The 26,024-nt window shown below is 59.6% G+C and overlaps 1 protein-coding gene across 1 annotated transcript; it reads right to left on the bottom strand.

The window, feature by feature from the left end:
- Positions 1 to 1,012: 1,012 nt before the first annotated feature.
- Positions 1,013 to 26,024, bottom strand: LOC111142632 (reticulon 4 receptor). The gene is made up of 2 exons (XM_022495940.1): positions 25,978 to 26,024; positions 1,013 to 2,488 (listed from the first exon to the last, which is right to left on the bottom strand). Exons 1-2 carry the CDS (start codon positions 25,997 to 25,999, stop codon positions 1,089 to 1,091), a joined length of 1,422 nt encoding a protein of 473 aa, XP_022351648.1. The 5' UTR covers positions 26,000 to 26,024; the 3' UTR covers positions 1,013 to 1,088.

The following is a 26,024-nucleotide window of genomic DNA, read 5'->3' on the forward strand; positions in this document are numbered from 1 at the left end:
CAGCCATGGGCCACGTGGCCTCTTTCCCTTTTGTGTCTGCGTCCTCACGGGCCCAGGCCTTGAGAAAACGTGCGTGTGCATATTTTTGCCTGCGCTGTGGGTGCTGTGTCTGCAAGCACACGTGTGCGTGCCTGTGTGAGCACGCGCATGGTCCTTGCCCTGCCCGTGTGCTTGCTGTGGGTGTGCATGGGTGTGCGGGGTCACGCAGACCCATGCAGGGCCGTGTCTGGGGTTGGCATGGTGTGAGTGCACACGTATGTACCCGGGCACGAGCCTAGGCAGGCCTGGCCGTGGGTCTGGAATGAGACCATGAGCCATGGTGTAAGAGTACACATGACCCTGCCAGATCTCGGACAGGAGGGGTCTGGCCTCACCCACTCAGCTCTCCTTCAGGGCCACCCTGTCTGCCCGCACAATGTCCTCCTGGGACCCCGACCCCCAACCCACATGGAGCTGCAGGTGGGGGAGCTGGGGGGGCACTGGCTACACCTGGTGTGTGGTCCAGCCAGATGCACACCTCTCCCTAGACAGATGCAGCTATCAACCCAGCTCGAAGGGAAGGTGGCTAAGTTGCCTGATGGACTAACGGACGGTTAATCTTCAGGGCTGGGGTGTGGGGGGTGGGGAGGTGGGTAGGGGTGTGACGCATCCCTGGTGACCACCACGGGTGCTACTGGGCTGAAATGGCAGGATGAAGCAGCAGGCAGCTCCCTTCCCTTCCGGGCCTCCATGGGCCTGTGACTGGGGCAGGGCTGCCTCTCCAGGGTCCACCTGCCTCTCCCTGCCCACCACACCCCAGCCTGAGAGGCCACGGCTTAAGAAAAGATCTCTTTATTCCACGTCGTCCGATATTTTTACACAAGTAAAATAAAATGCATATCTCTATATACCGCGATCCGGGTGGGAGGTGGCGTTCTGGAACAAACGCTCCGCCCTACCCTGTAAACATGACGGGGTGCAGATGGGGTGGGCGGGCGGGACGCGTCCATCAGGGAGGGCCTGCTGCCTGGTGCTGGCTGGTGGCGCCGAGGGGACCCCGTATGTACACACACCTGACTGCTGAGAAGGGCCTCCCGCTCGGTGGCTGGTCAGCAGGGCCCGAGCACCGTCCACAGCACCAGCGCGAGGCCCAGCGGGGCCAGGCTGTGGGCGAGGCTGGGCAGGGCGCCCGAGCCCTCTGCGTCCCCAGCCCCGCCACCCCCGCTGCCTGCCTGGCCCAGGCGGCACTGGCTGCGGGTGCGGTTCTTGCGGGAACAGCCTGGCTTCCGGCGAGGGCCCATGGTGGGGGGCCCTGGGGGCTCCGAGCCCTCAGGCCGCATCCCGCTCAGCGGGGGCTCGGCCGAGCCGGGCAGGGTCCCGAAGGGGGAGTCGTTGATGTGCCGCGGGCCAGAGCCGTTGCCCGGCGGGCTGTCCCCGGACGGCACCCGTCCCTTGAGTGCGTTGCCGGCAGAGGCCGGGCTCCCAGCCTCGAACACCAAGGCCTTGTCTGCGGCATCGGGCTGGCAGCACTTGGGCAGCCCCAGAAGCTCTTCGTCCGCAGGCCTGCCAGTCCAGACGGGACGCGAGGGCCGGGCCACCATGGCGCAGCCCTCCAGGTCAGCGGCGGCCAGGCGTTTGAGGTCACGGCCGGCCAGGCGCAGGGGCAGGCTGCAGAGCAGCTCAGACGAGGAGCCGCGGAACTGCTGCAGCCAGGCCCAGAGCGGGCGTGCCCGGCAGTCACACACCCAGGGGTTGTCATTGAGCCGCAGGTACTGCAGGCCACGCAGGGGTGCCAGGGCCTCGGCTGGCAGTGCCGACAGGTTGTTAGCAAACAGGTAGAGCGTCATGAGGCGGCCGAGGTCACGGAAGGCATGCGGGTGCACGCGGGCCACGCGGTTCTGATGCAGAAGGAGGCGGTCGAGGCTGTGCAGGCCACGGAAGGCGCGCTCGGGCACGCTGGGGATGCGGTTGCCGTGCAGGAAGAGGTGTGTGAGGTTGCCCAGGTCACGGAAGGCGTCATCCGGCAGGGCCTGCAGCCCGTTGTCCTGCAGGTAGAGGTACTGCAGGGCAGCCAGGCCTCGGAACAGCCCGGGGCCGAGCTCCTGCAAGCCGCAGCGGTCCAGGTGCAGGGTGTGCAGGCGGCTCAGGCCGCGGAACGTGGCGGGGTCCACGGCACGCAGCTGCGCATTGTCACTGAGGTCCAGCTGCTCGAGGAGGGCCAGGCCGCTGAAGGCAGCTGCGTCAATGCGGGCCAGCGCGTTTGAATGCAGCCACAGGATGGTGAGGTTGCGGCACGCGCGGAAGCTGGCGGCGGGCACGTGAGCGATGCGGTTGCCATGCAGGAAGACGCGCTGGCTGGCGGCCGGGATGTTGGCGGGCACGGCCAGGAGGCCTTGCTGCGGACAGCTTGTCGTCACCTTGGGCTCATTGTAGCATACACAGGCCCCCGGGCACGGGGCTGCCACCCGCCACGCCTGCAGCCACAGCACCCAGGCCAGCAGCTGGCTCCCTGTGGGCAGAGGAGACGGTGGTTAATGGGCTGAGGGCCCCGTGAGGCTGGTGGGCATGCTGGAGCCAGGCTGGCCCCTGGGATCAGTCCTTGGGATAGTCTTGAGCAGGGCCCAGGACATGCTGTCAGCCCTGAAGACTCAGGGGCTGGGATCCTTGCTCCGCCTGCCACATGGAATTGACTTCGCTGAAACCTACCAGGGGGTTCCACACTCTGCACTGGGCATCCTCACCTGCAGATGCCCCATGCTGCCCTGCCCAGAGCCCAAACATACAAGCTGACATGCTCACACCAGCCACTTGAGGTTGGCTGGATCACCACCAAGGCCCACTGGAAGCCCTCCTGAGATGGACACTCAAGCCTGCAGACACTTTCTCAGTACACCAGGGAGCGCCGCGGGCCTGCCCACCATCCCTGTCAGCCCTGCCCCACCAGCCCATCAGCCAGGCTGGGAGAGAAGCCCTTGGTAAACACCAAGGACCGGGATGGCTGAGCTCAGACAGGGCTAAGGCTCACGCCCAGGTCTGCCAGGCAGCCAGCTGCCGGGCTTTCAGCTGCTTCTGCAGCAGCTCCTCCTGAGGGCCCTCCCAGGCTGCAGGAAGGTGGGGGGGGGTGCACTGGGGCTCAGACTCTGTGCCCTGTGCAGGCCCCCTGCCCAGGCTCCCAGAGCCCCTAAGGCCCAAGGGCTGCCCGGATTCTGAGGAGGCCTCACCACGGCACAAAGCTGTGCTTTAATGAAGAAACCGCAAGGGCCTCAGAGCCATGAGCCACAACCCCTAGCAGCCCTCCTGTAAGGGGTCTGGGTCCCACCAACACAGGACACGAAACTTACAGGCACCATGGGCTCCAGAGCAACTCTGCTCTTACAGGATCAGGAGCCTGGACGCCCAAGGGCAGGGGCAAGGGAACCAGGCAGGTGCAGCCCTGCCCGCCCCATAAGCCCCCTCCAGGCAGGCTGCTCCCTCCTCCACACATCCTGACTTGGCATGGAACTCCTCCTGCAGCCTCCTCCCTTCGGCCTCATTCTCTGCTTGATCTCCTCCCTGGGTGAGGAGCTTACTCCTTCCCAACCAATCGATGCCTGCACAATTCATCCTATCCATCCCCCCTCCCTGCCCCACCACCATCTCGAGGCCAGACCCACACAGGGCCTCACCAAAGACCTACACTCTTGGGGCACTGCATCCACCCTGGTCTCCCCACTGGGGCCACACAGCCAAATACGAAGCTCACTGCCTCTCATCCCACCATTACAGCCCCCCTCTTCCAATGTCGAAGGTTCTTTCCTCCTTCAGGAGCAAGTCTATTAAAACGTGAATCCCCCTGGGAGGGTTATGGCTTATCAGCTAACACCTTCGTTGACAGCTAACACCTGCATTGACAGCTAACACCTTTCTTGGCAGTTAGCTAAGAGCAGGATTCCGCACACAGGAGGCCGGCTGAGGGCTGGGGCTGGAGCCGGGTGGGAGGAAGGACGGGACAATGAGGCCTGTCCCCCACCCAGACCTGTGAACTTGGGGGCTCCCCATTCACGCTGGGGCCCTCGCCACACTGGATCCTGCCTGGGCCGGCACAGATGCATGCCCCAAGCCCAGAGCCGTAGCAAGACCAGCATGTTTCGTGGTCATAAACAGTCTGCCCTCCTGGACTTTTGTCCCCAGGATAGGCACCCACATCCTGGGACTTATCTGTCCCTTGTGTTCCGTCAGCCTCCCAGGTGGGGCTGTTTGTTAGCTGCCCGGTAAGGATTGGAGGCGGGGGTCCAGAGAGGCAAGCCTGGTATAGAACTCCCCATACCCAGGACACCCCTCCCCAGGCTGGCCATGCCCAGGAGGCTGTGAGGGCCCCTCAACCTGCTGTGCTACTTAAACTGCTGACATCCTCTGCAGGCTCTCTCCTGATGGGGCTTCTCAGGGAAGTCGGGCCTGATTATGCCAGCTCTCAACCAACGTCTCACCTGTCACTATGCTCTGAAAACAGCACTTCCTGTCCCCGAGGACCCACGGAAGAGGAAGACGTGGGATGGGGTGGGATGGGGGCTCCGGGTACTCACCAGGCCAGGCTCTGGACCTCACCACCACGGATGGGCCACGTCACCAACCATGCTATGTCACAGGCATGCCGATGTCATCAGCCGCACCCGGCCACAACTGGGCCACACCACCCAGCAGGCTATGTGAGCAGCCACCCGTCGTAACCACGTTTGCCACCATCTGAGTTGGTCCTCCCCGCTGCCAGGCAGGCCTGAAGCCATGGTCTGGGAGCTGGGCTGGTGTCAGGTTCAGCTGACTTCCCCAGAACCAGCTGCTCCTCCAGCCTCCAGCCCTCCCCTGCCCAGGCCCCCGGCAGGCTGTAAGCCACGTGCTTGGGGTACACCCACTCCAGGAATGGCCCAAGCGAGGCTCCAGGGCTGAGCTATGCCACGGGGATAAGTGGCAGAGCAGCAGTGTGGCTCGGCCCTGCTGGGAATCTGGCGTCAGGCATGGCTCCATTCCTGCTGAGCTGACCGCTTTTCGGAAGCCAACTTCTGAGGGTCGGTCCCTCTGCACGGGTGTGCTGTCAGTGCAGCGGCCAGTGGTGGGCTTGCTCCTTGCTGCAGCCACGGTAATTGGCTCCAGCCTGGACCCCCTTGGGGCCTGCCTGCTGGTCTCCATGGCAACCCCTCCGCTGAGCAAGCAGAGGGGGCATCTTTTTATGAGATAATCAAACCCAACTTTGTGGCCTGTGTTCCTACTCATGGCAGGGGCCCTAGGGACACAGGAGGCCCTGCCAGGTTGCGGGATGGTGATCCCTGACCCCACCCCAGGGGCTGGACCCAGTCACTCATCTAACCGCCTCCGAACCCTAAAAAGTGCCCCCGCCATCTGGTCTCCCCATCCTGTCCCCTAACCCATCCCCTCAGTCCCACCTCCCACTTGTACCCAGGCTCACTGGGCTCCTGTTCTCAGTGAGCATTCAATACCAGCTTGCCTCCAAGCACATGACAAGAAAACAGCCCTGCCCCAGCCCCGGTTCACTCACAGCAAAGGCATATTCCCGCACAGGCCGCCTGGCCCCCTGAGCCTCGCACAGATTGGAGCTGGTCCTTCTCCTGCCATCCCTGGGGCTGACTTGGACCTCCTCTTTTCCTTAGTCCTCACCTCAGAATGGCCCTGTCAGGTTAGGGAGCTTCTCCAGTGCCCTACCCATGGGGAGGCCCATGGGTTCACGGGAGGGACTCCCCCCTTATCTCAGTTCTGCCTCAGGAGCAGTGCTGATGGCACAAAGGCCACCACTGGGGAAGGACTGGCCATTCCTGCCTGGGAGGCTGTGGGGGGAGGCAGTGACTGGCTTCTGCTCAGGGCCTCTCCCACTAGGGCAGCTGGACAAAGCAGGAATGACCACTAATGAGGCCATGCAGCCCAAATCCCATCAGGTCTGGGTGTGGTCCCAAAGAGCCCCTGCATTGCTGCCCCTGCCCCGGGGCAGCAAAGGGCCCAGGTTCTCCTTCATGGGCACTGCAGGGTGTTGGGGGAGGAAAGGGGAGGAGTAGGGAGAGGAGCCAGGAGGGGCGGGAGACTTCTGGGGACTCACCAGCAGCCGCAGGAGCCAGTGGGCGGGCGGACAAGCAGCTGCTGAGGTCAGCAGCTTGGGAGCGGGGATTGCCAGAGGCTATAGGCGCAGGGGAGGTCTCTGCTTCCTGGCCTTTACTTCTCTCGGGGGTCCCCTAGCCTGGGCTGGGGTGTGCAGCTCCCCCCAGGTCCTCGGGGACCCTTCTGCTGCCGCCTGCCACCCCCACCCCATGAGGTCATAGATAGAGCACAGGGCTGGCCACCTTGTTTGCTCAGTGCCCTTGGACCTCCCCACTGCAATATGGTGGCAGAAACACCCTATTCCAGGGGGCAGCATGAGATTCTACCAGTTGGCATAGAAGGCATGAGTCAGAGCTGCCTAAGAATCCATTTTCTTTATAATATCACAAGCCCATTTTACAGATTAGGAGACTGAGGTAGAGAGCAGTTAAGCCCCGGATTGCTCCAACCTGGAGATGGCCAGGAGGAAGGATGGGAAAAAGAAGGGACCACATCCAGCCAAGCCAGTAATGGAGCCCAGGCTGCGAGGGCGTAGGCAGGCACCAGGGGTACATAGCTCCCTCCTGGGCCATCTATGGCTGGGAGGGGACATCTCCGGGGAGGCTCTGAGTGGCTGCTTGCCGCCCCCATCACTCCCAGAAGACTGGGGTGAGTAGGCTGGGAGAGGGGAGGTTGCACAGCTGGGGCACAACCAGGACACTGGTCAGCTCAGGACCCTCTCGAGCACCAAGAACGTCCCCAGAAGGGTCACGTCACAGACCACAGTTACACGGCAGAACGAGAGGCCACAGCTCAGCACACCAAGGCCAGAAATAGCTCTGGGCGGGGGTAGGGGGCTGGTGGCATTGACACACGGTAGAGGGTCAGGGTCCCCCAGCAGCGCTGTACTCCCTCTTTCCTGTCCCGTGCCTGCTCCCCATCCCTGCCAGCCCTCCACCAGTGATGGGCTCACCCCCCACCATCCATTGGTCCCCTCCTCAGTCTTTACTCCTTGCTCACATTCACCTCCCAACTTCTAGACCATGTGCATGCCCTTGGCGTTTCCCTGCCCCCTTCTTTGGCTCCAGGGGGGCGGGGGGAGGAGAGGGGCAGCCCACCCGTGAAAGGGTCTGCCTCTCCTGGGGGTATAGCTGCCAGCCCCCGCTGCCGGTCATGCCCCTCAAGGCCCCACTCCTTATTGATCTTCTCGGGGCAGTAGCTGCAGGGGCAGGCCAGCTCGATAACAGGCAAGGTCACCTGTCAGGGAAGGAGGGCACTGGACCCAGGGCTGAGCAGTTCCAGCAGGCCAAGCTGCATGCAGTGGGGAAACTGAGGCCCAGCGTAGGCCGAGCGAGCAGGAGCAGCATCCTGAATGCACTCAGCGCCCAGGTGGACGGAGGGCTGACAAAGGTCTACTGAATCCTCCTAGAAGGCTATTTTATTTTCCCATCTTACGGGGGGTGAAAATGACGTTTGGTAGGGGAAAGCACTTGCTCACAGAACCGGGACTAATAGGATTCCCAGCCCCATGGTGTCTAATCACTAAAAGGGCTTGCGTGGCAGTAGGGAATTGAAGCTCCCCATCCCCACCTTCCCATTACCCCCACCCCTAAACCCAAGCTACGTTCCCCCTTAAAATTTCCAGCTGACACAGCACCTGGGAGGGCCCTGGATCCCTTTCAAAGGCAAGAAACCAAGGCTGCCAGGGGAGGGGCCAGTCCACCTGAGAGCTTGAGGTCCTGGGTGCACAGCTTGCATTAAGGGTATGTCCCCGAGGGGATCCCCCACGATAGGGGCCCCACTGGACGCTGTCAGCTTGAGACCAGTCCCCGGCTTATAATGCTTCTGGTCAAGTAGCAGGCTGACCATAGGGGGTCACCCTGCTGCATGGCACGTGCCACAATGGGAATTTAAGGGACCATGGAATCCTGCCCTGGCTCCAGACATCAGGGGGACACCAGGGAGGGGCACCGGAGCCCACTGCCAAGGTGAGCATCCAGGCAGACCCTCCAATGGGTGGGATCCTGGGCTCTGCAATCACACTTTAGGAATCCATCCTTGGTCAAGGCTGGGCTGCTGGAACTGAGGGCTCTGGAAGCTCATCCTGTCTGTGTTTCCATCTGATGCCCACCTCCCTTGGCCCCCGCCCCAGGGAGCCCCACACCGGGGGCTGATGATGTCAGCCTCTGGAGGCTCTGTTCACCTGAAAACCCACCCAGCGTGCAGGACCCCCTCCCCCCACTGCAGGGATTCAGACAGCAACCTCTCCCTCGCAGGTGGGCATCCCCTACCCCCTCCATCGAGACCACCAACAAACACCCATTGCCCAATTACCTGAAGAATCTGTTTCCACAACCTCTCACCAGTTGGGCTCTCAGCTCATTCAATCTGGTGGCCAGCGTGGGCTCGAGTCCAGGAGGATGTGAATGAGGTATCAGCCGGGGGCCAATATGGCCCTGGTCTGCCCCGGCAGGGGGGCGCAGCTCAGGAATGGGGATCTCCCAGTGTCGGGGCCTGGGACCTGCCCTGGCACGTACCTGCCACCATGCCCATCTGCCCTCCCTGACCCCTTCCCCCTGCCAGCTCTTACCCAGAACTGGGCGCCTAGCCCCACCCCAATACACCCCACCTCCTCCCAGGACCCTGCATCTATCCAATACCTTCCCAAAGTTCACCGTCCCTGTGAGGCCCAGAGAGGGGAGAGGGGAGTGACAGAGCCTCCAACAGGCAGACACGGTGCAGGAGTGCGCTCTTGGGTGCACTTGTCAGAATGCACACCTGGGGTGCGTACAAGAGTAACACCCACCGAGGGCACACGCTACGGGAACACACATTCGGGGTGCATGCTACAGGAACACACAACAGGCGTACACTTCTGGGCCTTTGGCTGCCAGGGCCTGGGTGGGTCAGGGCACAGTGGGTGAGTTGGCCATATAGCAGAGGGCTGCTGTGATGAGGCCAGAGTGGGACTAGACCAGAGGGTGCATCCCCACCTGCTCAGGAGCCCTCGGCATTTGTCAAACATCACGGGCAAGGCAGGCCGGTGGCCTCTGTATGACTGGGGTTCATTCTTCCACGAGGCGACAAGTGCACATCTCGGGAGGCGTGCAGCCCCTCGCCCCCTGGGATCTGCCAGTCCCGCCCCTTGGCTGTCTGTCTCTGATCAGCCCTAGTCCCGGGGTCGGGGGAGCTGGATTGCCGCCTACCTGAAATGTCCCAGGACAGCTGAGGTCTTGCAAACACTCTGACCAGGGCAGTCAGTCCTCGGAAGGGAGGTAAAGAATCAAGGGTGCTTAGGGGCTCTGTAACTAAACTGGGGTGGTGAGGTAGGGGGCAGCACCTGCTGAGGCCATGGAGAGGCCCAGTGGGGGCTGGCGAGGACCTCTGGACAGAGACAAGTGGGAAGGGCCACAGGATCTGGCCCTATCCAGGGGACAAGTGTTTCCAGAGGCAGTGATGAGATGCTCCCATTTGGGTCACCACCAGCCAGGGCACTGTGTCCAGGTGACCAGAGTGAAGCCCCTGTCTGAGCCAATGGGTCCTCATGCCTCCTCTTCCATCGGCATCTGGCAAACCAGCCCACCAGCCGCCACCTGTCTTTGTAAATAACAGGTTATCAGCATATGGCCACACCTGGGTGCTTACTGTGCTGTTCTAGCGTCCCCACAGCTTAGTGGAGTAGTCCCCACACGTGGTGTGGCCCACAGAGATGACACTGTTCGGGATCTGGCCCTTTAGAGAGACAGTCTGCCAACCTGGCTTGTGATTGGAGTACGCAGAGTACCTGCTACCTGTGGGTACTGCCACTCTCACCCTCATGGTGGTCCTACAGAGGTCACTTGAAACCCTGCCCCACTGCCCACCTAACGAAAAGTAAACCAAGGGTCAGAGAAGGCCACTGTCCTGCTGAGACCACACTGCTGGGATGGACAGAGCCTAGTGGCCTCTCACGGGGCTGGAGGGAAGGTGACCCCCAAATGGTGTGTAGGTCAAAAGAAATACAATGATTTTGCTAAAGAGGCCGTTGAGGGGCTGGTGATCAAACATGAGTTAAAGAGGATGCTTACAACACTGTCGGACAAAGCTGGCTGTAGAGGAGGATGTCCTCAGGGTCTGGGGTGGTGGGGGGAGGAGGCACTGATCCACATGGCACCTGCTTGTGCTGCAGGATGACAATCTTGGGAGATGGTCTTGGAGTCTCTGGGCTACAACCCCCTCCATGCCAATTCCTGTGTCCTCCTCTAGGGGCTCTGTGGCCAGGTCACATGGAGGGCAGCCCACTGGCCCACTACCATCAGCCTGTCCACTTGGGCTGGGAGGAGGGGACATGGCAGGTCAGGTTTGAGGCACTTCCCAGGATGACAAGGTCCAGGCCTCAGCTGACAGAATCTTCCCATCTGAGAACAAAGAAAAAGTACAGGTGGGATGACTCTGTCAAGAAAAGGAGAGAGGCACAGAATGTAGGGGCCTTCTTGCAAGCAGGTTTCCCTAGACCATTCTGTGGACCTCTGGCCAGAATCATGAATGGAAAGTCGGTCATGGAGGTCCATGATCTTTTTTTTTTTTTTTAAAGATTTTATTTATTTCAGAGAGAATGAGAGAGAGAGAGTGTGTGAAAGAAGGGAGAGGGTCAGAGGAGAAGCAGACTCCCCACTGAGCAGGGAGCTGGATGCAGGACTTGATCCTGGGACTCCAGGATCATGACCTGAGCCGAAGGCAGTCACCTAACCAATTGAGCCACCCAGATGCCCGGAGGCCCATGATCCTTGTCACCAATAACACTATCATCGTCACCACACCAATCATGGGCAAGTCCCTCAGATTGCAGGCAGTTCAGAAGCAGCCTGGGACCAACCTGAGGCCAGGCTGGAGTGCAGCCAGCCTCGCACCAGGGTGGGGAGCTCCAGAAGTGGGTGAGCAGCGGGCCAGTGTGGGGGGGACACCAGACACCCCTGAGGAGGGTTGTGGCCCAAGGAAGCCCATTCCAGCATCAGTGCCTTGGCCAAGTCAGTCCACACAGGGCCTGTACCAGGTGACAGGGAGGGAGAGGGGAGAGATAGAGCCCTTGGCTTCCCTGTCTCCCTGACACTGCTCAAGGCACAGACTCCCTGAGGTCTCATGACATCCACAGCACATAAAGGGGATGACCATTGACCCCACTTCCAGACAAGGGCACTGAAGCCTAGTGAGGTGAGGTGATCATGTGTACCAGCTGAGGCCAGGGGACAGGATCTTAGAACCCCTGCCACTGCCCCCAGGTGACCAGAGCAGGCCCTGAGCCCTAGAGACCCAAATAGCGGAGGGGCAGCTCTTCCCCCCACGGCAGGCCAGCTGCTGAGCACACCCCCACGCTCTGAGCAACTTGGCCCCCACACACCTCATCCTCAGCCCCAAGCCTGTTGTTCCCTGAGCTAGTGAACCCTGGGGTCTGGTAGTCCCAGGCTCAGAATGAGGACTCTGTACCCCTTTGTGCAGTGGCTGGGGAAGCGGCTGGCCAGCTCTGGGTCTGTCTCAACACCGTGAGATCTGGGGATGACAACAGGCTAGCACCAGCCTTTCCGGGACCCTGAGATGCCTCCAGCTCTGTGGCTGGTGTCCTGCCTCCCCAGAGGATCTTCGGTCAAGTCCCATCTCAGGTGAGGAACCCACGGTGATGAGGCCTATAGCTCAGAGGTGGCATCCCAGAGACATCCTGATTGGTAGCCTGGCCAGACGGTCCTGCTTTGTCCAGGAGAGGTGGCATCCAAGTAAGAGTATGGGTGGTGGGCCCAGCAGCCAGGCTGCACATTGTAAGCTTGCCTAGAGCCACCATCCCATCCCCAGCATCAGGCTCAGCTTCAGTGGAGTGAGGAGGCTCCCAGACAGGCCTGTGCAGCCCAACTTGAGTCATGAGAGAACGCTGCCTTGCTCAGCGTGGCCTCAAGTTCTTGCTGCTTCTCAAGGAACATTGGTGGTTCCTTGAGATTTTCCTCCTTGGTGGTTTTCCTCCTTGCCCACCCACCACCTGTGTTACAGACAAGTGGTCATCCCCCCTCCTCAAGAGCCGAGATGATGATGAAGAAGTATGTGTTAAGAAGGGCAAGGACCAGGGAAATGGGGCTGCTCCCCTGGAGAAACATCCAGAGAAAGGGTCTCCACCGTGGGCTTCTGGGGGCGCTCAGGGTAGCCCCTGCCCGATCACCCCAAACCTGCCAGTTTATAAGCCCTGCTCTTAGCAGTGTTTCCCGAGAACACATGACCAGAAAATCAGGCACCTGGAAAAGACTTGAAGGCAGACAAGAGGGAAAACAACTGTAGAGGAAGCAGAGACAGTGCAGGGAATAGATAAAAATCAGGGAAAAAATCTAATCAATGTCCTCTCAGGGATAGAAGGAGATTTAAAACAAGAACAGGGTGCTATGAACAAGGAGCCATCAGAAAACAAGAAGAGTAACTGGAAGTTAAAAATAGAATTACTAAAATTACTAAAAAAAAAAAAAAAATCAATAGAAGGGTTGGAAAACAAGGTCAAGGAAGTCTTCCAGAAAGAAAAACAGAAAGAGAAAGAAAGAAAAAAAAAATTGATGAGATTCAGAAGACAAATATAGGTCAAATATCTGAGAAAACAGAGAAAATAGAGGAGAAAAAAGTTATCAAAGAAATAATACCAGAAAATCTCCCAGAGCTGAAGACCTAGCCCTCCACTGGGCAAGTGTCTAGCATAACAGATGACATTCCCAGTGTGATTTCAGTCCCCCGGGGGTCAAAAGAGGTCTGAAGCCCCCAAGGGAAAAGCAATGTGGCATAAGACCTCTCTACAGAACACTGGATGCCAAGAATATAACAAAATGGCAATGGTTTCAAAATTCTGAGGGACTTTCTTTTCTTTTTTCTTTCCTTTTTTTTTTTTTTTAAAGATTTTATTTATTTATTTGACAGAGAAAGACACAGCGAGAGAAGGAACACAAGCAGAGGGAAAGTGAGAAGCAGGCTTCCTGCCAAGCAGGGAACCTAGTGTGGGACTTGATCCCAGGACCCTGGGATCATGACCTGAGCCGAAGGCAGATGCTTAACGACTGAACCACCCAGGTACCCTGGGATATTATTTTCAACATGGAATAGGTTTGCTAATATATGAGGACTCACAGAATGATTTTTCACTGTGAATTCCTTAGAGAGTTAGTTGGGGATGTGCTTCAGATAGAACTAGGATATAAACCCAGAAAGAGGAAAATGTGGGGCCCAGGAAACGTTGGGTGATAATGGAAGTCCTGGGCAGTTATGAGTAAACCATAGCATGCCTGGTCCATGTGGGGACAGCAAGACAAAGGCCTGGGGTCAGACCTCCCTGGAGTTAAATGAGACACTCAGTAGAACACCTGAGGTGGAAAGAGAAGGCACATGAGGGTAGTAGATGGGACAAGGGAGAAAAGACAAAGTCAACTGTAAACTCCAGGGAAACCAAAGGCCATACAAGAGCAGAACGGTCACCAAAGTATCCCCTGCTCCTCCAACCTGTGTGAAGCGCATTTATGTGACTTCGGTTGGAAAACACTGTGACTGATGGTGGTGAGACAACCACACTGGGAAGTATGCTAGGGAAGAGGGAGCTGGGGTAGGAGCCATGGAACTATGAAGGCAACCACTTGGAAAAACAGGGAACAGAGCAACAGTGGCTGCCTTCAAGGAGGAACGGGGGCCAGGGCAGAGCAAGCCAATTCTCAGACTAGCCCTAAAGGACTGGGTGCAGGTTTTAACTTTGAGCAAGATATGGTTGACCATTTTATCTTTTCAAAATGACTGCGTATTTGGAGCTGAAATCTCAGAAATAGAAATAAAAAAGAGAAAATAAAGTGTATCCCCCATCTCCTAAGTACACTTGATGGGACAGCTTCTGGCCTGAAAATTCAGCTGAGTGCTCAGGCCTCCCACATCTGGACAAATGCCCACCCCATCTCCTTCTCATCTCTGCCCAGTTCACAGACATGAGACCCCCCCCCTACCTCAGACTGAGGGCCCCCCAAGAGCAGGGAGCCCAGCAGATAAACCTGGCAGGGGGCTGTGTGCACATGGAGCCTCAGGAGTGGGAGTCTGTGGCCCAGGGGAGGGCTTGCCCTGACCTTGGCTGAGCGCAAACAGGCTTTCCTCGGCTTCAAGAGCCCCAGTTGCATTTCTGCCACCGAACCCGCGGCACACAGGCAGGGGCGACGTGAATAAGTAATTGCTCTTTTATTAACGAGTGATAAATTATTCCTATATGATTGTGTGTGATAACTCTTCCTTATTTGAAATCAATTTGGGATGGAAATTGTTGGCGGCTTCTCACCAGTGAGGGTGGGAGGACCAGGCGCCGCCGCCTCCTGGAAAAGCAGGTCAGTGTATTTCGGCTACTTCCTGAGGCTGATGCGCCAGGAGCTGGCGTGTGGAAGGGGGTTGGCTGCCTTGGGGGCGGGGGCTAGGGAGGGCGGCCTTATTCCCCAGCACCTGCCCCTGAGACCTGGGAGGGGTCCGGGCAGGTGCTCCAGCAGGGCTTCTCCCCACCTCCAACACGTGCCCGAGGCTCCCAAGAGGCCCAACCTACCCCACCTGACACCAAGGAAGGGTCAGGCTGGGGGAGGAGCCCCTGAAAGCTCAAGCCCTGCCCCCATCCTCACTCCCTCCTCCCCCGGCTCAACGCTCCCTCCCAGGCCAGGCTGCAGGAAACCAGGCTGTGCCCACCTCTCCCTGCTCCTGTTTCTTCCCAGCTGCCTCCCTGCCCCCCCAGCGCAGCAGTTACAGGTCTGAGAGGCTGGGGCACCTCCTAGCTCCGCCATGTTGCCCAGCTCAGCCCAGATACCACCAGGGACCTTGACTCTCAGGTCTGGCTTGGTCAGCTGTGAATTGGAGAGCTTGGGTCTGAGAACCTGACAAATCCCCAGGGCTAGGGGCATTTGGTGGACCCAGGGTCCCTGATACTCCCCCCCCCCGCAACCTCCATCCACTGCCGGGGCGCACCCACTTCACCACGCACCTCGCTGGTCAACTTAGCAGGTGCTTGCTTCCTTCCGTTGAGCCCCTCAACGAGCTGTGGCCTGGGCTGTGGGACAGGAGCCACAGCTGGTGACCAGCACACACCATAAATGTTTGTCACACAGGAGTGTAAGAAATGTCCACCACTACAGACAGGAAAGTCGCAGACTCTGTGAGGCTGTGGGGACAGCGTTCCCCCAAGGATGTGTTTGGAGAGTCCCCAGGAGAGTCTACGGGGTACCCACATCCCCATGGGGGCAGGGCAGTAGCACCCGGAAGCCAATGCCAATTTCACCTGTATTACAAGAAAAGTTTTGGTCTCCCCCAGATTCCTATGTTGAAGCCCAAACCCCCAGTGTGATGGCATTTGGAAGAGGGGCCTTGAGAGAAGGGAACCCCGATGAGATCATGTGGGTGGGGCCCCCATGATAGAATGAGGGCCCTTACAAGAAGAGATAGTGGAGGGCTTGTTTTCACTGTCTCCGCATGGGGACATAGCGAGAAGGTGGCCATCTGCAAGCCAGGATGAAAGGTCTCACCAGAACTGGACCGTGCTGGCTCCCCGATCTCAGACTGCCCACCTCCAGAACTGTGAGCAAATAAATTTCTGTTTTTTAAGCCACCCAGTCTGCGGTATTTTGTTATGACAGCCTGAGCTGACTAATACAACTTCTTTCTTACATCTCTGATATATCTTCCCAGATTTTTTTCAACACACACGAACCAGTAAAATCAGAACATTTTCAGTTTGGTTTGTTTGGTCTCCTGTGCCAACGCTGGACAGGGCAGCCCTGCCCTGAGAAGGGTGAGTAAGGAAGTCCTCTGTCAGGGGGACCCCCTTCCAAGACCTCCCCATGCCATGGGGGCCCTGCCGACCACAGCTGGCCCTGTGGGATGGCTGGAGAAGTCCAGGGCTTTGGTGCCCACTCTGCCTCCCTGGGGACTCAGGTAGGTCTTCCAACCTCTTGGGCTCTGTTCCATCACCTGGAGAATGGGGATAACCTCACAGGGAATGGAGAGACCACACAGCCCACACAGGGCTGGTGCACAGCGGGTACACTGGAAATGCCTGGCTTACCTGTGGGATCATCTCAGGAGTGCTGCATGTCACCCTCGGCAGGGAGCCACCGTCCCCACCTGACAGAAGGGACCAAGTCACAGCTAGAAAGGGCACTCTTGGTCGTGCCTTTGCTCAGACAGTTCCCCTTTCCAGAATGCCTGCCCTATTCCCAACACATTTCCCTAGAAGGGCTCTTCTCCTCAGAGTCCCACCATGCCAGCCCTTGAAGGCCTTCCCAACATGTTCTCCTCCAGCACCACAATCCCATTCAGTCCTGTCCCCAATGCTGGACTCAGCTCCGATGGGACCGCTGAAGGGAGCAGGTGAATAAGCAGAGTGAGCCCTGGAGCCTGGCCAGGGTCACAGCTCGTGGGCTCTCACTAAGGGGTACATGGCGGGGGGAAAGCATCAGCTAGGCCTGAGGGTTCTTGCGTGAGTGACATGCCAAGCCGGTCTTGACCCCACCCGGGCCTCGAGGAAATGTGGGGATAGTGCACTTAGTGGTGCTGGTGTTGGCCACCTGGCAGGGCCTGAGGGGGAAGGTCTTCAGCCCCTTACTCCCTAATTGCCACCACCTGCTCTAGGAGCATACTGCAACCCTCCATCCCCCGGGGTCCCCTTGTCTCTGATGAGGAGGGTCATGCCTCTCTCAGGCTTCCTGTGATCTGGAGTGGAGAAAGAGTCAGCCATGGCACTAGGGAGGGCTCTACGGGGGCCCTGACGTGCATGTGCACACACACACATACACACACACACACACACTGCCACCACCCACCCTGGGCCACCCTGGGGACTGGGCCGTGGATCCAGCAGCAGGTAAAGAATGGAGTCCATTAGGGCCACCATCTGTCTCAGCCGTGATGGGTCCTCTCGGTGACATCCAGGAGGTATGTAGATGGAATATCTTTATGGGGAGAGTTTTTCTTTTGCCAATTTTTGAACAGGAAGCCAGACACTTGTCACACCTGTCCCCGTGTCAGCCTCTGCCTGACATAAATTGGGGCTGAGGCAGGGAGATGAAAGACAGCCTGGACATGACCGGTGTGCAGTGGCCACGTGTCATACGGCCGGGAGCACACAGAGCGGGGGCTGGCCTCCCACTGGGGCTGGGCGGGTGGGGGGCAGGCCACTGCCCACTCCACCCTGTCTTTCCAGCCTTAGCTCCCCCAAAATTCCCCCTCAGCTCCCCTCTTGGCCCCCACAAGCTCCTTACCTAACTCCCATCTCCTCCTCCCCCTGCCAAACAGTCTAGGCCCAGCTCAGCAGTCCCAGCCACCCGGCCCGGAGTCCGCTGTCCCAGAGTTTCCTGTCTTCTGCTCCCCCTAGGAGCTCCCCCCACCTAGACCAATAGCTCTAATGTCTCTTTAAGACCCAGGGCCAGTGTGACCTCAGGGCGGAGGCCTAGCCTTCAGAGTCCTCACTGCACCCCCACTAGCACTTCTTTCTCCTGCGACCCTCATGGACTTTGGGGTATCTCCCTGGGACCTGAGGGGCCTTGGGGGGCAGAATGCATCACAAGAATCTAGGGGTCCCTGCTGCCTAACACAGGGCTGGCCTGAAACTAAAGGCTAGAAAACACTTCACCAAGAGAATGGAAAGACAAGTGACCCTCTGGGACCTGCCCAGGACCAGCCCCCACCCCTAGGGTACATTTTGGTACCTGGCTAATCCCCTGGAGGGTGGGGAGGGCTCTGCCCAGGGGATGCTGGGGGACCAGCTGCCAGGCCATACTCCAGAACCACACCTCAGGGTCCCCCTCAGCTCCTCCATCATCCCTGTCACCCATGCCATGGGCTAAGGAGTGCTCACTGCCAGGGAGAGAGTGACAGTCCTGCATCTTCCTCAGATGGCCCTGGGGGTCTTGGCCTCAGCCCCCAAGGAAACCTAAGAGCCCAATTCCCACCAGGCTCATAGGCCACTGCGTCACACAGCCTCATTCCTTGGGAGGCCCCATGGATCCTGGAGGTGAGGGCTGGGCAGGGGTGTGACTAGGCAGCACTGTGCTCTCTAAGGACAAGGAGGGGGCTGAGTGTGTCCTGGGAGACCATGGAGGCTTCGAGCAGGGCGGCTGAGGGAAGTGGACAGTAGAGAGCTGCAGGAAGCATGTGGCAGGGCTCTGGGAAGGGTGAGGGCAGGGCAGAGCATCAGGGCCCACTCCCAGTTCCTGGCTGGGGTGTGCTGTGGTGGCAGGTGAAGGCCTGTGGAAGCAGGTGGGAGAGCTGGGTGTGAGCATCCTGTGGGGCCCACGGACCCCCCAAGACTGCGAAGATGTGGTGCCCAGCCCATTCTGGTGGCTGGCCAGGACTAGCCTTTCTCTGTAATTCTGCTTCCAGCTACATTGCTGGGGATGGAAGGTGCTTTCAGGCTGGTAGCCAAACCTAGGGGCCCCCATCCCGCCCAAAGACCACAGGGCGCCCCTTCCATCATAACATGAAGCTGCTGCAAGGTGAACTGTGGGGGCAGAAGTCTCCACATTGTGAAGGCAAAGGGACCTTGAATTTCCTTCTGAGTCAGTATGGGGTGACCAGGACCAGTGTCCACCTGCCCCAGGGTGGGACTTGGAGACTCCTCACCTTCTGGGGGTCCCAGACGCCCCTCCGGACTCCCCTGCCACTGGCCCTGGCTGGACTTTTGCACATCCTATCCCCAGCCCACCATGGCGTCCCAACTCCACTCCTCACTTGGCTCCCCATGGCATGAATGGATACGTCACAGACTCCCCTTGGGACAGGCAGCAAAGACCCTCATGGCAGGAGGACTGATGGGGGAGTGGCAGGCCCAGAAAGGGGTTCCTCCTCTGTGCTCCCATGGCTCAACTAAGTCTTCTGCTCCAGGAATCACAGTGGCCCACACACGCTTCTTTACCCTGCTGACCAAGTTCCACCAGAGACTACCCCCCTCAGGGCAGGGCAACTGTAAGACTTGATAACCCAAGGGGGCCCCTGGAAGGTGGGGACCCCATGACCCACTGAGGGCCCTGGATGTCCCATCACCAACCTCCGTCTCCATAGGAAGTTCCAGCCTAGGGCAGCGGGTCCCACCTGAATGGGACAATTAAGCTCCCATAAGGGGCTGGGCCTTGTGGGCTGCATTCAACACTGACTCCCCCTTCAGAGTCTCCTGTGTGACAGAAAGACTCAGAAGGTGACTGACATACCCAGGTGCTCAGATGGCTCTAGGCTAAAGCCAGGAGGGTCCCAAGGCCAGACACTGACTGCCCAGGCTTTGCCTGGAGGGCTTCCCCCATAGGATGGCATTTCTGTCTCTCTCTAGAGCTGTGCCTTTGGTCATCTGAGTCCTGGAGAGGGGCCACCTTCTTGCAGCCACCTGGGACAGCTGGCCTGCCCCTGATGACCGGCAGCCGTCCCCGGGGGCCAGGACTGCCAGCTCCTGCGTCTCCTGGGAGCTCACTCCCTGTGTCCCAGTGCCAGGCCTCAGGGCTGTGGAGACGGGAAGGCAGGCACAGGTGTGCATGGCAGGTGCTGAGACCAGGGAGCTGGAGGCCTCCTCTCGTAGGGGTGGAAGAGGAGGTTCCCAAAGGAGACTCCTTGGCCCAGGCCCTGAAAACAATGGGGGCTCCTCCAGGGGTAAGACATGGGAGAGTTTAAGCAGGAGGGGGCCTGGCTGGCAGGCAACAGGTTTTAGGAAAGCATCTCAGAGCATGAAGGGAGGACAAGATGGCAGGCAGGCAGCTGTGGGCGTCTGTGACCATGGACCTGGGAGGGTACCGGCCCGCAGCAAGCCGTCACTGAGGCATAAAAGGGGATGGATTTCCCTGGAACACAACCTGATCCTGGACAGGCCTTTGGAGATGGGAGGCAGCCAGGATCCTGGGCCTTGGGGGGTAGATATTGGGGCTGGAGGGGCAGGGGGTACAGGGGTGATCAGCACCAGACAGACTGGATCTGGGGGACCTAGGACTCCACTGGAGCACAGCTACACATGCAGGGAAAATATATGTGGAACTGCTGGGTGGGGGACAGCCTAGGGGCCTGAGACCCCTGCTCAGCTTCATGGGCCTGGCATACAGCAGGGAGGCAGTAAATGCTTGCTAAGCAATCACTGGGACCTGAGGGCCACAGCAGAACTCAGCGACAGGCCAAGCGGGGCCTCAGAACTGGCCTTGGTGGGTGGACGGGGAGGCAAGAGAGTCTGGGGGGCTCTGGATTCCCGGCTGGTCTTGTGCCCCCCATCACCACCTCACCTTCCATGTTGACTCACTGTCCCTTGCTCTTTACACAGTACCTACTGTGTGCTTGGGGCTGCGACACGATACCAGGAGCCAGCCACCTAGCCCCCATCTCTCTCCCCCAGAGTCCAGCACCCTACACACCTCAGGCTCAAGCGTTTTCCCACCCACGAAGGCACTGAGCCAGAAGCACCACCTCTGGTCAACAGCCGTGGATTATGGATGAAGCCTCTGGCGACCAGGAAAGGGCGGGTGCTGCCCAAGGTCACACAGCGAACCGGCACTGCACGGGCTAATGCAATGCCTGCCCAGACTTGGGATGGGGAGACTTCTGGCAGGTCTCTGAGCCCGCCCCATCTGGGCCCTGGCAGGAGGTGAATAAAGGCAACATCTCAACAAGGTCACAATAGTTGGGACAGATGGAGGACACGGCGCTGTGCTGAAGCAAGAGAGGGGCAATCCGAGAAGGCTCCCTGGAGGAGGTGAGGGGCCCAGAACCCTGCCTTGGCCTGAGCCCCTCGGCACTCCACCCCCTTCCTCGATGGGCCCTTCACTAGCTTCAGCCTCAGTCTGACATTTCCCGTGACATTTGCTGCAAAGAAATAGAGTCATAAACCCAAAGGTTAAATTTGCACATTGCCTCACTCTGCCAGGAGAAGTGTGGTCCCTCCACCCACCAGGTGCTGTGGCTGCAGGGTTTGTGTAGGATGGCCCGCCCATCCCTGGAGCCCTTACTGGCGGCCCGAGGGTCTCCCTCCCAGGCCCTCTGAGAAATCTCAGCCACTGTTACCCAAAACAGTTTCTGGGCACACCAGTCCCCAAAGTGTGTCGCACAGGGGTGTCCTTCAGAGGCCCTACCCAATCTGTTTGCAAACCCGAGGCCCCCAGACACCCTGCGGTAAAGGAGATCTACCCGTGCCACTTAACCCAGCCAGTCCCAAATTTGCTTGACCACGAAACCCTTGCTCAGTCACCACCAACATTCTGTAGAACTTCAATTATGCGAAGTGTGACCTGTGCTGGTCGGTTAGGAACGCCTAGGTGCCCACCTGGGAGCAGAGGAGCACACCCAGGGAGCTGGGTGGGCTGCTTGAACAAAGCTGGGTCAGCTCCTGACAACCCAGACTCTCCACTCAGGCTCCCCACAACACTGCTGGCCCAGCTCTATGTGCCTGGGCCCCGACAAGGCTCGTAGTCTGCCCAGTCCACCTGAGCCAACCCAAGACCCTGGCCTTTGCCCAGACAGCACCTTCCATGGCTCCTCCAAGAGGTCTGCCCATAGTCCGGCCTTTCAGCTGTACCTCCTGGGCCTGGCTGCCCAGTCCTTGGGGGAGGGAGTGGTCAAGGCTGTAGGATGGTGCCGCATGGCCCATCCTCCACCCTCTGAGCAGAGCAAGGCAGCGGGCCCACATGGAGACAGGACTGTCAGGACGCTGCAGGGTGAAGGCAGAGGTGTGTGAAGGGGGCAGAAGAGAGGCAGCCAGAAATCCAGATGCACAAAGGCCATCCCCAGAGTCAGAATCCTGATCAAAGCCCAGAAGCGGATTCTATGACTTGCAGAGCCCACCCATAAAATGTTGGGAGGGGGTGGGGATCAGGGCCTGCCACCTTTGCAGTGGGGACAGGGTGCCTGTGGCCAGGCCTGCAGTGAGGACACCGGGGGCATGGGCTGAGAGCCCCTCCCCGGGGGGCTGGCTACTGGACCATGGACAACGCAAGAAGCCGAGGCAAGTTCGGATAAATAAATTATGGCGAATCCTCAGGAAGGGATTCCACATACACCAGTAAACCCATGATTGCACAAGAATAGTTCCCGATGTGCAAAGTGTTTAAAATACAGCGACAAAAGAAGAAACTGCAGCACACAACACCCGGCCGGGCCCACACGCTCCGGTGACGGTTCGCGGAGAGGCAGGGTGTGTGGACGGCGTGCCCACCCTCTGGCTGGGCTTCTGTTTTTGGCTCTGGGACCACCTGTCCTTTAAAGCATTTGATCCTATAAACTCAGGAGGGCAAGGATCACATCCCTTTATTTGCCTGGCTCCAAATAGGGTCTGACAGGCTGGGGACAAATGAACGAGTAAATGAACGGATGTCTAGACGTCTGGAATGGGGCAGCTGGGTCACAGGGTTGGGGGACACCAAGGGGTGTTTTCAGGGGGTTATCTTGAGAGGGTAAGTGGAGGGCTGAGGGGCCAGTGCTCCAGTACGGCTGAAGGGATGGGGTAGGGGGGTATGGGCAGCCAGGCCGGCTCCTATGAACCTTGAGGCCCAAGCCCTGGGTGGCCACCAAGGGACAGGCAGCCCTCCCCGGGGGGTCAGAGGTCAGGGTCCACCAGGCTGAGGGCGGGGTGGCAGGAACTCGTTAGGCAGGCACAGCCAAGAGCCCTTGGAGGAGCCCCACAGCAGGGCCCAGGGGCAGGAGTGTCACACTCATACACACTCCCCTCACACTCCCATTCACTCATTCAAAGCCATTCACTTATTCAATGTGGAACTCCTTTCCTGGTGCTCCTGTTCTCCTAACCCCTTTCCGGCTGCATAGACTGAGGCTCTGTGGAGACTCTCTGGCCACAGGCCCAGGAGAGCAGGAAATGCAGCCCCGGGGGATGGGTTCCTTCTGCCTCCACCAGCCCGGACCCTCCTGGTGCTGCACCAGCTGCCAGGGGCGTCCGTGCCACAAAGCGGTGGATTTGGGCCTGGGGCAGGGAGCAAGGAGGGGCTGGAGCCAAGAGGCAGCACTGGCCACCGGGAGCACCGTGAGCCCGAGGCCCCTGGCCTGGAAGCAGCAGACGGAGGGGGAGCTTGGAGTCCAGAGAGCATGGGGGAACCAGGGCCGCACACAGCTGGCCCCCAGTGGTCTGTCACTCACATTGAGTAACGGCAAACAAACCTGGGTCTCAGGCCAGCCCTCGGGTTCCTCAGACAGCAAGACTCCCTCTTCTGCCTTCCAGAGCCCTAGCATATCCTGGGGTGGGGGCTCTTCTACAGACACCCCCATAAGCCCTCTTGCTTCCTGAGACACACTGGGCCCTCTCCCCTACCTTTCATCTGCGACTACAGGGAGAGGGCCAGTCCCAACTGCAGGACACGCAGCTGGCTGTTAATCCTCACATAGAGAAACTGAGGCTCAGATGTTCTGCAGGCTTCCTGCTGGTGAGGGGCAGAGCCGCTTGGGAAGCACGCGGCTGGCCACCCCCCACCTTTTGCAGTGCTCTCACTTCCTGCCCCCAAACTGCCCATCACACCTTTCAACTCCCCTGTGACCTCTATGTGCCTTTGTTTCCCCATCTGCAAAGAGGTGGAAAAGAGGTCTGGTCGGCAGTGCAAGAGTTCTGGGAGGACTTCCATTTGTGGGAACCACTGCCTGGGTGGTGTGTGTGTGGGGGGATGGTGACATTTTGGGTATTTTGAAGGCAAAAACACTGGCATCAGAACCCTGTGGGGACCTGATTCCTGGCCCGTGTCATGGGTGAGAAGGCTGAGGCACACAGAGGTGAACTGTCAAACCCAAGGTCATACTACCAACGGGTGGCTGTGCCAGGACCCAAATCCAGGAAGTTCTGTGATCCCTGCCCTCTGCCAGGTGGTTGTGTGCTGACCACCACCTGGCTCAGTCTGTCCCCTGGAGCTTGCTTCTCCCTCACCTTGTTTGGCTTAGAAGAGAGGAGTGGCCAGCCCCTTAGCCTACCTGGCCATGGGGCCCAACCTCCGGCCCCCCCCTCTGTTTCACCCCCACACATTCTAGAAGGATGACCCACTTGTCTCCATTCTCTAGACAAGGACACAGATGGGGACCAGTCAGGATGGCCCCACCTCTCTAAGACCCTGGCCCAACGTCCTCCTCACTGCAGTGAGAGTGGGTCACCCACACCCTTACTCAGTATCCCACACAGCACCTGAGCCCCATACAACACCTGAGGCAGGTGACCTAACACAGAACCCCTTACTGATAAGGCTCCTACCATGGAGAGACTGAGGCCGGAGGGCAGGGCCTTCCTGAGGTCACCCTGGGTCAACCTCAGGGTGGACACATACCTGCTCCCCTTGGGCTTAGTGGCAGTGACTACAGAGCATGGAGGAAGGGTCTGGCCTCTTTGTTACTGTGTTGACCTCCAGGTTTGAAATGGGCCTTCCCTGCCCAGGTGAGTCCCTGCCCCCATCAGCCTCCATTGCTCCAGCCCAGGGGGCAGGGGAAGAGGGGCTGGGAGCCCTTTGGCCTCACAACTTAGGCTGGGTGCCCTGAATTATCTCCCTGGCACACACCCTTAGTGCCGCTGCTAAGGATTTGGGTAAAACCTGCTCACAGTCTGTCTGGGTGTACGAGGGCACACACACTGGAGGCAAAGACCCACACACGGATGTGACCACAGGCACATACGGGCATGCGTGCAGAGACACACACGTGCAGAAGCATAGAGTCACACACACACACACACACACACACACACACACACACACACACACACAAAGACCCAAGGGGCTGTGGAGGGGAGAATCCCAGGACACGGGCAGAAGGCAGACAGAGGGGGCCATGCTCCCATAGCCGGATTCTCGCCCCTCCATCTGTGAGCTTTGGCTGCCCAGAGCCTCCCCCTCAACACATGTGCATGTAGGCAAGGGAGCGGGTCCCGCTAAGGGGCCCCAGCATGTGCCAAGTGTGGGGACCACAGCAGGCATGCTATGTGCACGCATGTGTGGCTGTGGGCGTGCAGGCGGGGGCGAGGACATGGATGTGCGTCCACAGCACGCGCACGCGCATGTGTGTGTGTGTGCACACTGGGGCAGCCTGGCATGCATGTGCACACGCGGTGTACAAGTGTGCAGCCTTTGTAGACACGTGCACGTGCAAGGAAACGTGTGTGCCGCCTGCGGCACGGTGGACATCAGCAGGGCGGTCTGGGTGGGCACCAAAGGAGCAACCTCCAGGCAGGGCATGCCCAAGTTCCCTCCCAGGAGGTCCCCCCTCCGCCCCCCTCGCCCAGACCCCTGTTTCTGGGCCTCGCAGCAGGGAGTGGAAGGCGTCCCACGAGGGCTGCCAGGGAGGGGACGCTGCAAGCCCCATCACTTCTGGAGCCTCTTATCTGAGCCCCCCCACCCCCGGGGTCCTCAGGCTGCGGGTGGAGGCTGCTAAGGCGTCCTCTTCTCCACCTCGCCAGCCCCCTGGGGGGGCAGCTCTGGGTCAGCTCCGCCCCCCACGCCCTCTACGGTAGCCAACGCCCCCACTCATCCCGCTGCGGCCTGACCCCAGAGAAACCAGAGGTCCTGAGCGGAGTCCTCCGGGCAAGGATGGAAGCGACCCGATACCCCACCCCTGCTTGGTACCCACGTTTCTGCAACCCTGCTCATTAACCCTTTCGAGGCCGGGACGCTCCGACGCTGGACCCCGCCCTTCCAGCCGGCAGACCCCACCCCTGTCCCGGTCGGGAGTCCGGGGCCACACGGCCCCGCCGTCCCCGGCCCCGCCGCCGCGGCCAACTTTCCCGGGAAGCGGCAACTTTTCCTGCTGCCGCGGGCTCCGCCCTCCCGGGGCCGGGACGCCCGCGGCCCCAGCCCGGCGCGGCACTGCGGTGGCCCTCACGGCCGCCCGGTGACCCTTCTGCCTGCCTCGGCAGCCCCGGCCTGGCCCTGCGGCTCTGGGAGGGGCCGTCCCCACCGTCCCCACCCCGCCGGCCCGGCTCGGGTGCGGAACGGCACTCACCTCCGGCGGACGCCCTCTTCATCTTAGGGGTCGGGCGGGGCGCGACG

The sequence above is a fragment of the Enhydra lutris genome, unplaced genomic scaffold (genome assembly GCF_002288905.1).
Source record: "Enhydra lutris kenyoni isolate GAN:26980312 unplaced genomic scaffold, ASM228890v2 scaffoldscaffold8, whole genome shotgun sequence".
Taxonomy (NCBI): domain Eukaryota; kingdom Metazoa; phylum Chordata; class Mammalia; order Carnivora; family Mustelidae; genus Enhydra; species Enhydra lutris.